The 12828-nt window shown below is 41.0% G+C and overlaps 1 protein-coding gene across 2 annotated transcripts in view; it reads left to right on the forward strand.

Moving 5' to 3' along the window:
* Nucleotides 1–12828, forward strand: part of AFG2A (AFG2 AAA ATPase homolog A) — a 199364-nt gene that overhangs the window by 22755 nt on the left and 163781 nt on the right. For both annotated transcript variants that reach the window (XM_082050673.1, XM_082050674.1), the window contains exon 10: nt 4481–4635. In XM_082050673.1, the coding sequence (XP_081906799.1) occupies nt 4481–4635 (155 nt within the window). The remainder of the gene's footprint in view (nt 1–4480; nt 4636–12828) is intronic.

The following is a 12828-nucleotide window of genomic DNA, read 5'->3' on the forward strand; positions in this document are numbered from 1 at the left end:
GTCTGGCGGGGCGTTCTCTGTGGATCAGTGGTTCTTACCAGGTGACGGCAAGGTTTCCATCTGCTAGGCAAACAGGCTTTGTCTGTGTTACTCTATATTCATGCATAAGTGCAAAGAACATACGTACACATTTTCTCTATTTTTGTCTTGGATCTGATAATCCAATATCCTCGTGTAATGAAGTGCTAATATAAATGCCCTTTGTTTATGAGGCTATGATATGTTCAAGAATAAATGCGAGTTGTAGTATATGAAACTTGACATTCTATAAAACATTTTCTAGTATAATTTTGGGATTGCTGTCATGAATGAGTGCAGAAAGCCATGCTGGTTAGAAATTGTCAAATATAAAGCAGAAGAGCTCCTTATCTCAAAAATATTAAACGCTGGAATAACTTTTGTATCCATTGCCTGAGAAATCACGTATGCTCCTCTTACAGCTTCTAAAGTTCAGAATTGGTTTCAAGTTGTATGAATTGCTTTTTCTGTGCATAAAACTGTTCATTTTTGAAGTTTAGTATGTAAAGATCTAAAAGTAGAGGAAGGCACCCCACACACTGCCATTAGGAAACTGAAATCTTTCCGTACACTGTTAAGTGTTCCACTTCCAGTCACACAGGAGAGTATCATGTTGGATCTGATAGCTATCACAGGGAGAAATGGTATGCGTCTTCTGGGTTTGGCTATAATAATTGCAGAGAGAAATGCCAGATGAGCAGGGAAAGAAGAAACATTTCCTTTTGTAAACAATCTTATACGATGATTACAGTTTCTTCGAAGCTACTTACAAATTCTGGTATTAAGATTCTGGCACTGTAAGTCCAGACAACATGTATTTGTGGAAGAAATAGCTGATGGGCAGTGAAAGATGCATGATTAATAATTAATAATTTTGTTTTGTTCCATTCATTTCCCCAAGTGTTGTGTATATTCTGTTTCTGAAAACTAAAGTGTATATGTTCATCGTTTTGAGTGGATGCTTTCTATTATTTACAGTAGTATATAATCATACACAGACTCTGATAAATATAGCAGTGTCACAGGGTCTCTTTTTAGGCTCAGACATTTGTGATGATGATCTAATGTGCCAACACTTAGCCAAGCTATGAGCAAGAAAATCTTACAGGGAAACAATGCTATTGACCTCATGCATAGCCCAGTACCAAAGAAGAATCATCTGTACCAGGACAGGGTGTTCTGCTGTTTGGTGGTGGTTTTTTCTTACCCCCCCGGCTCTGTCCACTTAGTTTCCTCTGTTCTAGACAGACAGGATAAGTTGGTGAGGTAGAGCACACAGTTGTCGGACTGGAACAAATTGTTTATTTTCCATTGTTTGTAATCATGCGTGACTTATTCTGCTTGTTTCTTTTTTTTTTTTTTTTAAACTGGGGTTTTCCATTTATACTCCACAGAGAATCGGTGGTGTTCGCTACTGCAAATTTTGCCTTCCACGTTAACTTCCAGGTTAAGTTTCTGCTTTGCAAAGGGCGGTCCTGGGGACCAGTCCAGTGCCCTTTACTGGGAACAGGTAACTACCTCGGTGACCTTCCTCCCGTCACACAGGACTCGGGCTGGAATAAAACCGGGCAAACATACTCACCCACTTCTGAGCCAAAAGTCTCTGCCGAAAGGCTATTGACATTCACTAATCCTTAAGAATGAAATAGCATCAGAAAAGGAGCAAGCAAAACTGAAGGCAATGCTTCAGAGTCAGGTTTACAGCAATGCTATGTGCTCAAACCAAAACATCCCCATGCTAAAGATACCCAAGGGCTAAGCTGAGATGCCTGGGGTTTTCTGAGGTACTATGGTTGAATCTTCAGTTCGCCTGCATTACAACTTCCGTAGCGATAAACTTGGTTTTGCTGTAGTGTTCCACCTCCTTTGCTGCTGCATCGCTTCTAGCAGCATGTTTTGCACCCTGTCCTGCATTTCCTTACTTTAAATACATCTTTCAGTGTCTCCAGACGAGGATGTGCTTTTCTGTCTCCTGTAAGCCACTGGCTGTATCACCTCCTCCTGTTAATAAGAGTCCCCCCCTCCACCCCCGCTCTGGTTAGAGGTCAATCCGAAGTGCAGGAAAGAATGATTATGATAACAGGAGGAAACAGGAAGAATCATGCTTTCTTTTTTCAATCTGTTTTTTATTATTGTTTTAATGTAAAACATTGTTTCAATTAAGTGCTGACCTGTGCAGTGGCGTGTGCGTGCACATGCCGAAATGAATTCAGGCTTTGTTTGGAAAGCTGTGACCTCTTTATTCCTGTTCTGGTTCAAGGCTGTTGCATTTCAAACCCACTGCTGAGGACTGAGATTTCACTCGTGCTCCTAGTAGCACAGGCAGTAATGATCCTTAAAGGCAGTGCTCTACTTGGGCATTTTTGTGTGCTGTTCTCTCTCAATTTTTAAAATAAACTTGTTTGGTTTTAAGAATTCCTTATGTCATGAAGGAAAGATAACCATGATTAAAATCCATCAAACGGCCACTGCGCTAAACCAGTACCTGATGGAGTAGATGTTTACAGAAATGAGGAGCAGAGATCTCTATCAGTTACTTACTTTCTCTGTGACTTAATTTCATGTTATGTTTTGTTTTGTTTTGTGTTTTTTTTTTTTTTTTAAGTGAGAGTCCCATGTGAATTGACTGCACCAAAAAGAAACTGTAGGACTCAACCCAAATAGCTGCTCCCACCCTCAAAAGTGTTAGCTGCAATGACACTAAAATAAGATGTCAAGTTTGTTATTTGCTTGGATGTAAATTTTAAATCTGGGGGATGAATCTGTGTTCTTGTTGAAGCTTTTTGTTTGCTTAAAATGAACTGTTTCAGAGGAAGGAAGAAAAGGGGGGAGGAAGAACATGAAAATTGTCTGGGTTGTTAAAATGTCTGGGTCAGTTATATTTTATGCTTGTCCTCTGGTGACCAGATTTTAATTTTTCTCCTCGGCATCATGGAATGCTTTCATTTATACATCTTATTAGTTCTGGATGTTCTGCACAAGAGGAAACCCGAATTACAAACTTTTTTTTTCATTATTGTATTAAGAGGCTGGGTATTGAATGCAGGTGCTCAGACTCTGCCATAATTGGCAGTTTATGGAGAGACACCAGCTGTACAGCTTCACAAGGGAGATATTATATCTCTTCACACGTTGTACATATTGTAGGAAATACAGAATTCCTGTCATTGTCAGAAACTTCACATGTCCGCATGTACCAATGACTCTGTAGGAAAAAAAAGCAACAATCCACTGAAGGTTAAAACCATGACTATTTTCAGAAATGGCTTATCCCTTTTATTGTGCTTTCATGTAGCACTAACTGATGTTTTGTTTGGTTAAATATAGAAAAGATTTAACAAATGTTTGCCTTTTTATGGTCATGCAAGATGAAGTGATGTCATACTAACAGGCTCATATTGTTTTGGTAACACATGACAGGTCGTACTATATACCTGCATGTGTGCAGGTGTGTGTATACCCGTGCGTAAGATTATACCCGTCAGGTAATAATATACCAAATCACACATTTAACAGTTTTGATTTGCACAACAGGATTGGAAATAGAAGCAGCAGAACTCCAAATTCTGTTAGACCTTAAAATGCAGAATTATACAGTGGGAAAACCATGGTGCTTCTGGGCATCTTACACAAGGGGGGCTGTAGCTGCTGTCCCGGGGGCAAGTCTGGGAGCTGCAGACAGCACTGCTTGGTCCTGCCAGGAGAGTACTGATGTACTGATGTGCGACTGGGTGGGACTTGTGCGGCTTTTGAAGGACTGAATTATAGGAGGAAGCTGGGAATTAGTATCCAGATTTATAGGTATTGTGTGTGAGTGATTTGGCCAAACAAAGAAGGTAAAAGCAACTTATGTTTGAGAGGTGTGATCGCTGAAGGGAGAAAATAGCTATTGAGTGTTGGAGGGGAAAGTTTTTGTATATCAAGAAAAGTATAGGCATTTGCCGTCTTAATAGATAGCAAAATAGGGTTCCAATGAAAGCAAGAGAAATCTTGTCCGTTTGTTTTTAAGAGCAGCTTGGAAAACACTGTCCTATTAATAGAGGAATGGACAAGGTTGCAGATGTGTTAAATCAGAATCAGCTCACATAAGACTTGCGTTAAATATTTGTTATCCCTCTTCCCTCTGTGGTTTAGAAATGTGTTCATCCTGATGTGTGGACATTTGGAGTTTGCCCTGTTAGCTTCATCTCTGGCAACACAGCAGCAAGGCTGTTTCATTCTGTCTTTTGGAAGAGATTTAGTTTACATTCTGTCTGTGGTAATGAAATCCTCTTTTTTCTTGTTCTCTTATCAGAAGTGTCTTGTGTGTGCTTTGACCTAGCCAAGGCCTGGCATGGAGACATTTGTTTGAACATCATTTCCTTTCCAGTGCTGCCGTGTGCTTGTGTGCTGTACTTTTTATGTTTGTGAGAACCTGGAGGATGTCTACATATTTTTTGTTTGTTTGCTTTGTTTTTAATAGGTTTGTACGCATTGCGGAGAGCACTGGGGAAGCGCCGTAACCCGTTAGACGCGGAGGTGGCTGGGTCAGTGAGCATTGCCTTCAATGACTTCCTGCAGGGGATGCGGGATGTCAGGCCCAGCGCCATGAGGGAGGTGGCAGTTGATGTGCCAAAAGTAAGTTATTTTTTGCAATACACTAGCAACGCTGTTAGAGCCACATTAAAACTTGCAGTTAGGCATTGAAATGCCCTGCCAAAAGAGAGTCATTTTGTGAAGTGGAAGCCTCAGTTTGCCAATAAATGTCGTGCATCATCTTTTTGTTTCGATATTTGTTTGTTTAAGTATAATTTTGAAGACCCATTTACAGGAACTTCATTTCCTAATGCCTTAGGAAAAGTTGTTAGTGCAAGAGCATATCTCCTGATCTGTAGTTTTATGTCCTGAGTGGGTTAATGGAGTATAAAGCTTCAGATGTCTGCTCAGAGCAGATCCTGAATAGCCGTGCAAGCTGGAGCCTTTTGTAAAGCAAGCACAAACTTAAGCAGATACCAGCTTTTTGCATTTGTAGCTGAAGTGTATTGAAACAAAGTTGTGAAAAGATTGATTGCTGTCATTTCATGTAAAGCAGTTGACTAATTCTACACACAGTTCATACTGCTGTGACCTGAATGTCTTCAGTGACGTTACATGGTTTTAACAGAGGGCAGAATTAGATACTGTAGGTGGGTTATTGCTGCCAAGCAGTTGCCCACCTGGGGCTGTCATTACATGAACAGTTCTATTGGCAATGACAGGTTCACCTTTACCCCACTGACTGCTCTCTCAGTATTGTATTATAGTAGTTCGGTAGCAGACACAACATTAATTGGACTGGGAAACTGATCTGGTTTAAGATGACTCTGATCTGGTTTAGGAAGATTGAGGAAAAGAAAATGGTGTCTTTAATCTTAATAAATCTTGAGCCCATGAGCTGTTCTGCTGGTGTTTCTCAACAGCTCTCCGAGCCCTGGAAGAAAACACAGAAAACATTTAAATCTTGTTGCATGAAGATGAGTCATCTGGGAATTTCATTTCACAACTGTAGACCCTTATTCCCAAACTATAGGAATGGGAAATAAAATCTGTGAACAGGATGCTGCACACAGCCAGCTTGGATATCACACTTGGCTTGTTAAAGAGTCCACGCTGTGTAGTGAAGCGCTGGGTTGAAATGCCTGGGCTGGCCCTGGACAACTTTTCCTGGAAATGGTGTGGTGGCATCAGTATCTGCACAGGCTTATTAGTTCAGCTGAGAACCAGAGTTACCAATTCTCTCGTTACTTGTGCTCCTGGCTCTTGAGCTCACATCATTATCACTGTGCTGTGTCTTTTAGATATACCAGCCCATTTGGAGCTAGATGGGGTGCTGCTAAACAGCACGATAGAGACAGGTAGAAGCCAGGTCTCCAGCTACTGCAGGAAATCTGTTCCGAATCCAGGTCAGCCTACCACTCAGGCTCCTGCTGTCCACTGAAGCATCCTGCCAGCGGCTTCCTTGATTGTCACATGTTTCTGGTTGTTAAACACCAGCTGAGTCACTGCAATACTACTGAAATTTATTCCTTTACTGAAGGGAGGTAACACCACAGTTCAGTTTCCTTTCATGCTGACAGGACCCACGTTTTTACAAAATAATGCATAGTCTATGTAGGGTAGGGTAAATTTCAAGCCATCTGCTTGGTGCCTGGGGTGAGTTTAAAATGGAAACTAAAGTACCGGGTGCAACAGATTTTTTTGTCTTCCCACATCACCTACCGAAGGATGTGCTGGAATTCAGTTTAACCATTATTTAGGGAGGCAAGAACTACCAGCCTGCCAAACCAAAGGTACTTGTGCATGGCAGAAGTAGTCTGAATATCTGGAAATACTGACACAGGTGTCTGTGAAAGTCACAGTGGTGTCAATCCAGCCCTGTAACACCACCACCACCACCCTCAAGGCTAACTGCTCTGTTGCCATTTGTGTTTGACGGGGGGAAGTGCTCTAAGTCAGCTCAAGTCCATGGGTTGGTGGAAGGAACTTGGTTACGCTGCAGCTGGGTGGCGGGGGTGGCAGCACAGGGGAAGGAAGCAACAGGAATCCGGGCTGCAGCCCCCTCATTAGGGCTGGTTGCTGGGGGCTTGGGAGGTGATGTGGGAACCTTTGTAAATGTCTGAAACTCATTATTTTAGTATGGTGTAGCAATTTAAAAAAAAAGTTGTCCACCGTGTGGTTTGTAGACATGCACAAGTGAAATTTAGAAAGTCTATTTATCATTGTTATTAAACTCAGGGTAGTGTAATTTGCTATTTGTTAGCAAATAAGTATGTCTTATTCTCACCTGATTGTTAGTGTCTGAGTGCCAGTCAATTAGCATTTAATGTACTATTGTCCAGAGAATGTACAAGCTTGACTTGTTGTTTGGAACACAGGTTGCAGCAGAAGATATAATGCATCTTCTAATTTCTTGGATAACTTTTTTTAACAAGTATATGAAACATTTTATATTGCATGCTTCTAGTAATGAATTTTAGGTATGCCCTAATCTAATTTCAGAGGCTCATTTTTTGCTTCACTGATTAAAGTTGTGTATTTAACTGCTCCGGTTGAAGCCGTGTGTTTGATGACACTAACATTTGCAACTAATTTGATGTTGAAGTACTTGGTTTCAGTAGTAAATCACATATCTAAGAAGCCAAATGAATGCAACTGCAGAGCCATTAATTAGTTGCATCATCTTGTGTCAATGATGCTGTGTCCTATTGCTGTTTAATATTGTTATGCCTGAATGTCTGCTCCCGCAACACCTGTGAGGAAACCTTAAAGTTACTTGCTTACCACAGAACTGATGGTAATAGGCCTAATTTCTATAATAAGTTATTTTGCTTTACTGGTTTATCCCTCTTTTCAGTGTGGTGCTTTCAGTCCATGGACTTGGGTCACTTACTGGTTCAACACTTAGTTGGCTGTTGGCCATGTCATACTGGGACATGTTACCTACAGTAATTTGTACCAACAGAAACTGCCTTACCTTTTGTTGCATTATTATCAAGCTATAAAAATCATAGCTGGGTGTGGGGGAAGCAGAAAAGAAAACATGGCTGAGAGAGGAATCCAGCTATCTTTGAGAAACCTAAAACTTGTTGTGCTTTGTTTTTCCTGGTTAACATATCTATGTGCATAGTATTTCATTGAATCATCCTATATTGATTAATCTCCAGATACTCTCTCTCTGTAAGGATAGGCCTTTCTTCCCCTGCTGTCCTTGCCCCAGAAGGTATGCAGCTAGACGGTTAATTGTGTGGGTCAATTTGTTAGAAAATCAGGGGTTACATTCCTTTGTGTTTTGAAGTCTGACCTTAACATTATAATCTAAAAAATCCTCGCTAAAAATAACTTTAAATGTGAAATAAATGATCAGCTATGATATTTTTTTTTTTCCAAAGAGAAGACAGAAGTCTGAACTATGTTAATAAATCTGCTTCTCTGCTGTTTGTTGCAGATACATTATTCACTTGGGAGCTCCCTTAGCCCAAAAGTTCCATCCACACCATTTTCAGATACCTATATATCTCTATATATATATCTCTATATTTTATATTTCACTGCTTTGCAGCAGCCATGTGTCAATTGAATAAGAGTTCAAAGTAACTTCTAAATAAGGCCACAAGTAAATGAATTTTGTTGAAGTGCTCCTTCCCTTTGTAGTCATGACAACTTTGCCATTTATGTGGGTTTTTTTGCTGATTGCTTGGGTTTTTTTGTTTTGTTTGTTTTTTTTTTTTTTTTTTAAGCTGGTATCACCTCTCATACTGAATGAAAGTAATTACTTGGTTTGTCATGAACTCCAAATTGTTTGGTCAACACAGAACTTGTTCTGTAAAATCTGCAGAACTTTTGAGTAGGCTGTGAGGAAAATTTGGGTTTCAAATCAGTCTTTGCTTTTTAGGTCCTAGAACTGAGCACTAGCTGCCTGGCTATTTAGGAGGCTACTAGGCTAAATTGCTCTGCAGTCTTCTGTCTTATTTAAAGCCTGGAATAACCTCTTGTTCTATGTATACTTGGGGTAGTAGCTGCAGAGCAAGTGGGTATATGAGAAGTGAGTTGTTTGGATGGACTTGAGCAAGTCACTTCTTGGTATCTGAGGATATTGGCTAACTTTTATAGAAGGCTTCGCAGTCTGCTTCTGAAAAGCGTTCTATGACAAGCTGGTTATTAGGGGTTTTGACACTGACGTATCTTGAGCTCTTTTTTTACTCCGAGCATATTTGAAATCAGTGGTGGGGAAAACAGCCAAAATGAAGTGAGGTTGGGGTGAGGTTGTGGGCAGGAGGAGCTGTTGGAGGCAGAGGTGCCACCATGGGCGCTGGGTGTGTGTGTGTGTGTTCCCCTTTTCTGTATTCCTTCATCCTTCCATGGGTGGCCAGGCTGCCATGCGCACTGCCTGTGGCCAAGGCAAATACAAAATACACGCCTGCTCGGTTCCATGTAGCATCTTGTTTTCCATTTTTACAGAATCGTTCTTGAACTTTGCTGTGTGTTACAGCATTTTTAGAAGGCTGCCTTTTTTTTTTTTTGCAACGGGGATTTGGGAGAGAGGGGATGCACATTATAAATCAGGAAGTTAATACTTCTGTTCTTTGGAGAGTTGCACTGTAGTTGCTGTTCCTCCCTCTCCTATGGGTCTTTCTGAAATTTTTGCAGAGTGCTATGGGTTTTGCTTGCCTGTTTCATTACTTTTACTGTAATTTAACACTCAGATTTGTGTCTCTGCAGCCAGAAGGTTCTGGATGAGACATCCTTTGCATGTCTGTTTTATTTCTTTATTGCTGCTGCTTAACAGCCTCTGAGGAGTTGCTGTTCTGCCTTGTATTCTGAGCTCCGTTGACCTGGGGAGAGCTAAAGATTATGGCAATAATGAAATCTTGGTGTCTTACACACTGTAACAGAGCACTGTATTGGTATGTGTAAGCTCAGCCCTGAGGTTAATCTTTAAAACCATTTCCACGGTGACAGAATATCACACTTCATTGCTTGTGTTGCAGGACCTTTGAGTCGGTGTGCAGGTAAAGAAGTGTCGCTGTCCTCACATATACGCTAGAATTTGGGTTCATTGCAGCTGGAAGTCACTGAGGATGTGTGTGCAAAAGCAATCCACCTAGCTCTTCCAAGCTTATATGAATCTAAATTAATTCTGACTTATAAGTGTTTTATTGTTGGTGGGCTGTTTCATGTGTTTTTTTTTTCCCTATTTACCTCTATCCCTTTGAAATGAGGAAAAAAAAATTGTTAAGGACTTGACCAGAATGTGAAGGTGGTGTTTTATCATCTATTTTTGCTTTTAATACCTTTTCTGCTTGAAATCCACACCTTGTGTTAGAGAAATTCTAAATAAGTTAAATGAATTTTTGACTGTTTAACTATTCTGTTTTCAACTCAAAACAGGCAGGCTCACGTTTAGTGGGCTTGTTTGTATGTCCTGACCCAGCTGTCTCCCTTTTCTCCCCTTCCTGGTTTTAAATGTAACCAAAATCAAAATAAGTCTTCAGATTACAGAAAGGAACCTTCATGTAAGTTCACCCTACTTCACCTTTTCTGTACAATTCTATTGCATGTGTTGATGTTAAATGACAGATGGCACGTCTGAAAAATAATTTGAATAATGCCTCAGAAGACCTGTGAAGTAGTCTGAAGATTTGCAGGAGGGTAAAACTAACATTTTGCTGTTTTCTCTTTAGCTTTTTGCTTGCATGCGAAGTACCACTAATGGATTTTCCCTACTGTTGCTGAAAATTCTAGAGAATTCCTGGTGGCTTAATTCATTTAAAGACATTCTTTTTTCATGTTTGTCAAAATCTTTGTCTGGCTAGAAAGACATTATGATAGAAATGATTAGTCCATGCTTTAGCAGGATTGATAGTGAAAAAGAGAACAAGCTTATTTTTTGTGTTGTCCTCTCTAAGAAAACCATCTGCTTGTTTAAAAGTGCTGAGATTTAGTTCTGTGCAGTTGCCAGAGCTGCTAGGTAGTATAAGGGTTGTAGGGATAGGTAACGTGTATTTTTAAAATGATTTTAAAACACACCATTTTAGATATAGAGTCAGAGAAGACTTGGATTAACTGTTCTGAGCTTAATTATATTACTCAACCATGAAATTTGAGTTAAAAGAGCTGGTTTGCATGTGTGGAACAGTGGCAATATGCAGGTGAGGTATCTGACACGTCATCACTTTTTAGAAACATGTACGTTTGCTTTATGGCGATTAAAACTCTGCAAGTAGACTTCTGTCTCTTGTGAAAACTCAAGTGGACGGGGAGGATTCTTTCTAACTTCAGGAACTTAAATGGGGCGCCCAGATAAGACATCTCACCTCTAAAGGAAAGGGAGAAACTGGGTGTGAGACCCCTGTCTGACTTGTGAAGCGGTCGTACTGCAGCTGAACCTCTCTGCCAAGGTGTCTGTCCCCTTCCCCGCTCTCCCTCCATCCCTCCTCTGTCGGCACCCCAAGGTGCCTGGCTTAAAACTGGGTGATAGGAATTTGTGCTCCTTTTTCCCTCCTTTCCCTCCTTTCCCTCCTTTCCCTCCTTTCCCTCCTTTCCCTCCTTTCCCTCCTTTCCCTCCTTTCCCTCCTTTCCCTCCTTTCCCTCCTTTCCCTCCTTTCCCTCCTTTCCCTCCTTTCCCTCCTTTCCCTCCTTTCCCTCCTTTCCCTCCTTTCCCTCCTTTCCCTCCTTTCCCTCCTTTCCCTCCTTTCCCTCCTTTCCCTCCTTTCCCTCCTTTCCCTCACAGGAATTCTGCCTTTGGCAGATCCCTCTGTCCTCAGATCCTTCTTAGTACCTAGTGGTGGTCAGCGTAACATATCTCATACTTCCCCAGGCTTATAAAGTAATTATTTAAGAACCAGAAGCTGCTGGCCACTAAGAAAGACGAAGGGTTCTATTTTTTCTAGTGTTGCTGTACCATATTCCTGGTGTAAAAGAGATGTTCTGCAGGCAGCAGATTGGCAGCTCCTCCCTTTCCAGTTAGCCTTTAAAAATACTCGGAGAGGTAGACCCATGTGTGTTGACCTTTGGTGTTTGCTCTCCGTGGTCTTTGCCATTTTCTTCCATGTCAAAGACTCACAATCAAGGAGAAGTTTTATTCAGTTTGCAGTTTGCTTGGACTTACACAAAAGTGCTTGCACCACTTCCAAATCCTCTTTGTCTTCCACATTGGTAGTGGGCTGAATTGCCTTGTTCAGGGACTTTCTGCTCGTGGTTTCCACTCTGTGTACTGGTATCAGGAAAACAGCAATAGGGACAAGCCAGCAGTGACACCAGTTTTCAAAGTCAGGAGAAAAGGCGATAGGTTGCCTCTGAGTGATACTCTGCTTGCCCTTCAAGTGCAGCTGACTTTCCAGAGCTGAAGGGGATTTATGTCTAGTAAATTTTTGGAAGAGTGTTTTAAGACAGAAGATCATTTGATTTAGGTGCGTCTTGACATGTTTAATATTTGAAGTGGATGGGAATGGATGGTGACAGGACAAAGAACAGGCCGGGGGATGTGGGGAAACGTCTCAGGCTTGTTGACAGCAACGCAGGGAGAGGTGGAGCAGGTTTTAGGTCAGTCTTCTGTTTTGGGTGGGATGTATTAGTTCTGTCCCAGTGTGTGTCTGACAAGCCTGTCTTGTGGTTTCAGCAGAGCAAATTGAACTGCAGTTGGGTTTGAGTGTTGCTTTGTTGTGTGCAGTTCTTCTTTTCTGTAAATACTTGTCTGTTTGGAGGATTGCTTATTTTTAAACTCCTAGTCAAATGCCTGGTGCCCAAGTCCCCTATGGGACTGATAGTGCTGGTGAGTGTAGGAACCTCCAAAGCTTCTAATGCTTGTTCCTGTTCAGCTTAGTGGGATTATACAGCTGTGATCAGGGCCTCACTCTGCAGCTGTAAATAAAACCAGGTATAGCTCATACAGTCCTTTACTGCAGGGAAGACACTGAAGTAACGTACAAATTCTGCATCAGCGTCACATTAAAAAACAAGAGATCCGAGTTGTGAATTTGCTAGTGATCACACAAAGTGTTGCTGTCTGTATGATCGTGATGTCATTTTATTGTTATTTTTCTATATTTTGGTACTCATCTTTGAAGTAGATAGAAAATATTTTACCTACATCCCCCAGTATAAAGCGAGTCTAATCTCCCTTACTCATGTGACTTTATTAGTAATTGTTTCTTGTTTAAAAGGCTTTTTGAAAAAGTGACTAATGAAAAACTTCATGAAATAACTAGTAGGTGCTCTACAGGCCATTTTTGTTGTGTTCTTTTTTTGTTTTAATAGTTTTTCTGTGTTGTCTGAATTCAGCAAAGTGGTGTG

Source organism: Streptopelia decaocto (assembly GCF_964273445.1).
Source record: "Streptopelia decaocto genome assembly, chromosome: 4".
Classification (NCBI taxonomy): Eukaryota; Metazoa; Chordata; class Aves; order Columbiformes; family Columbidae; genus Streptopelia; species Streptopelia decaocto.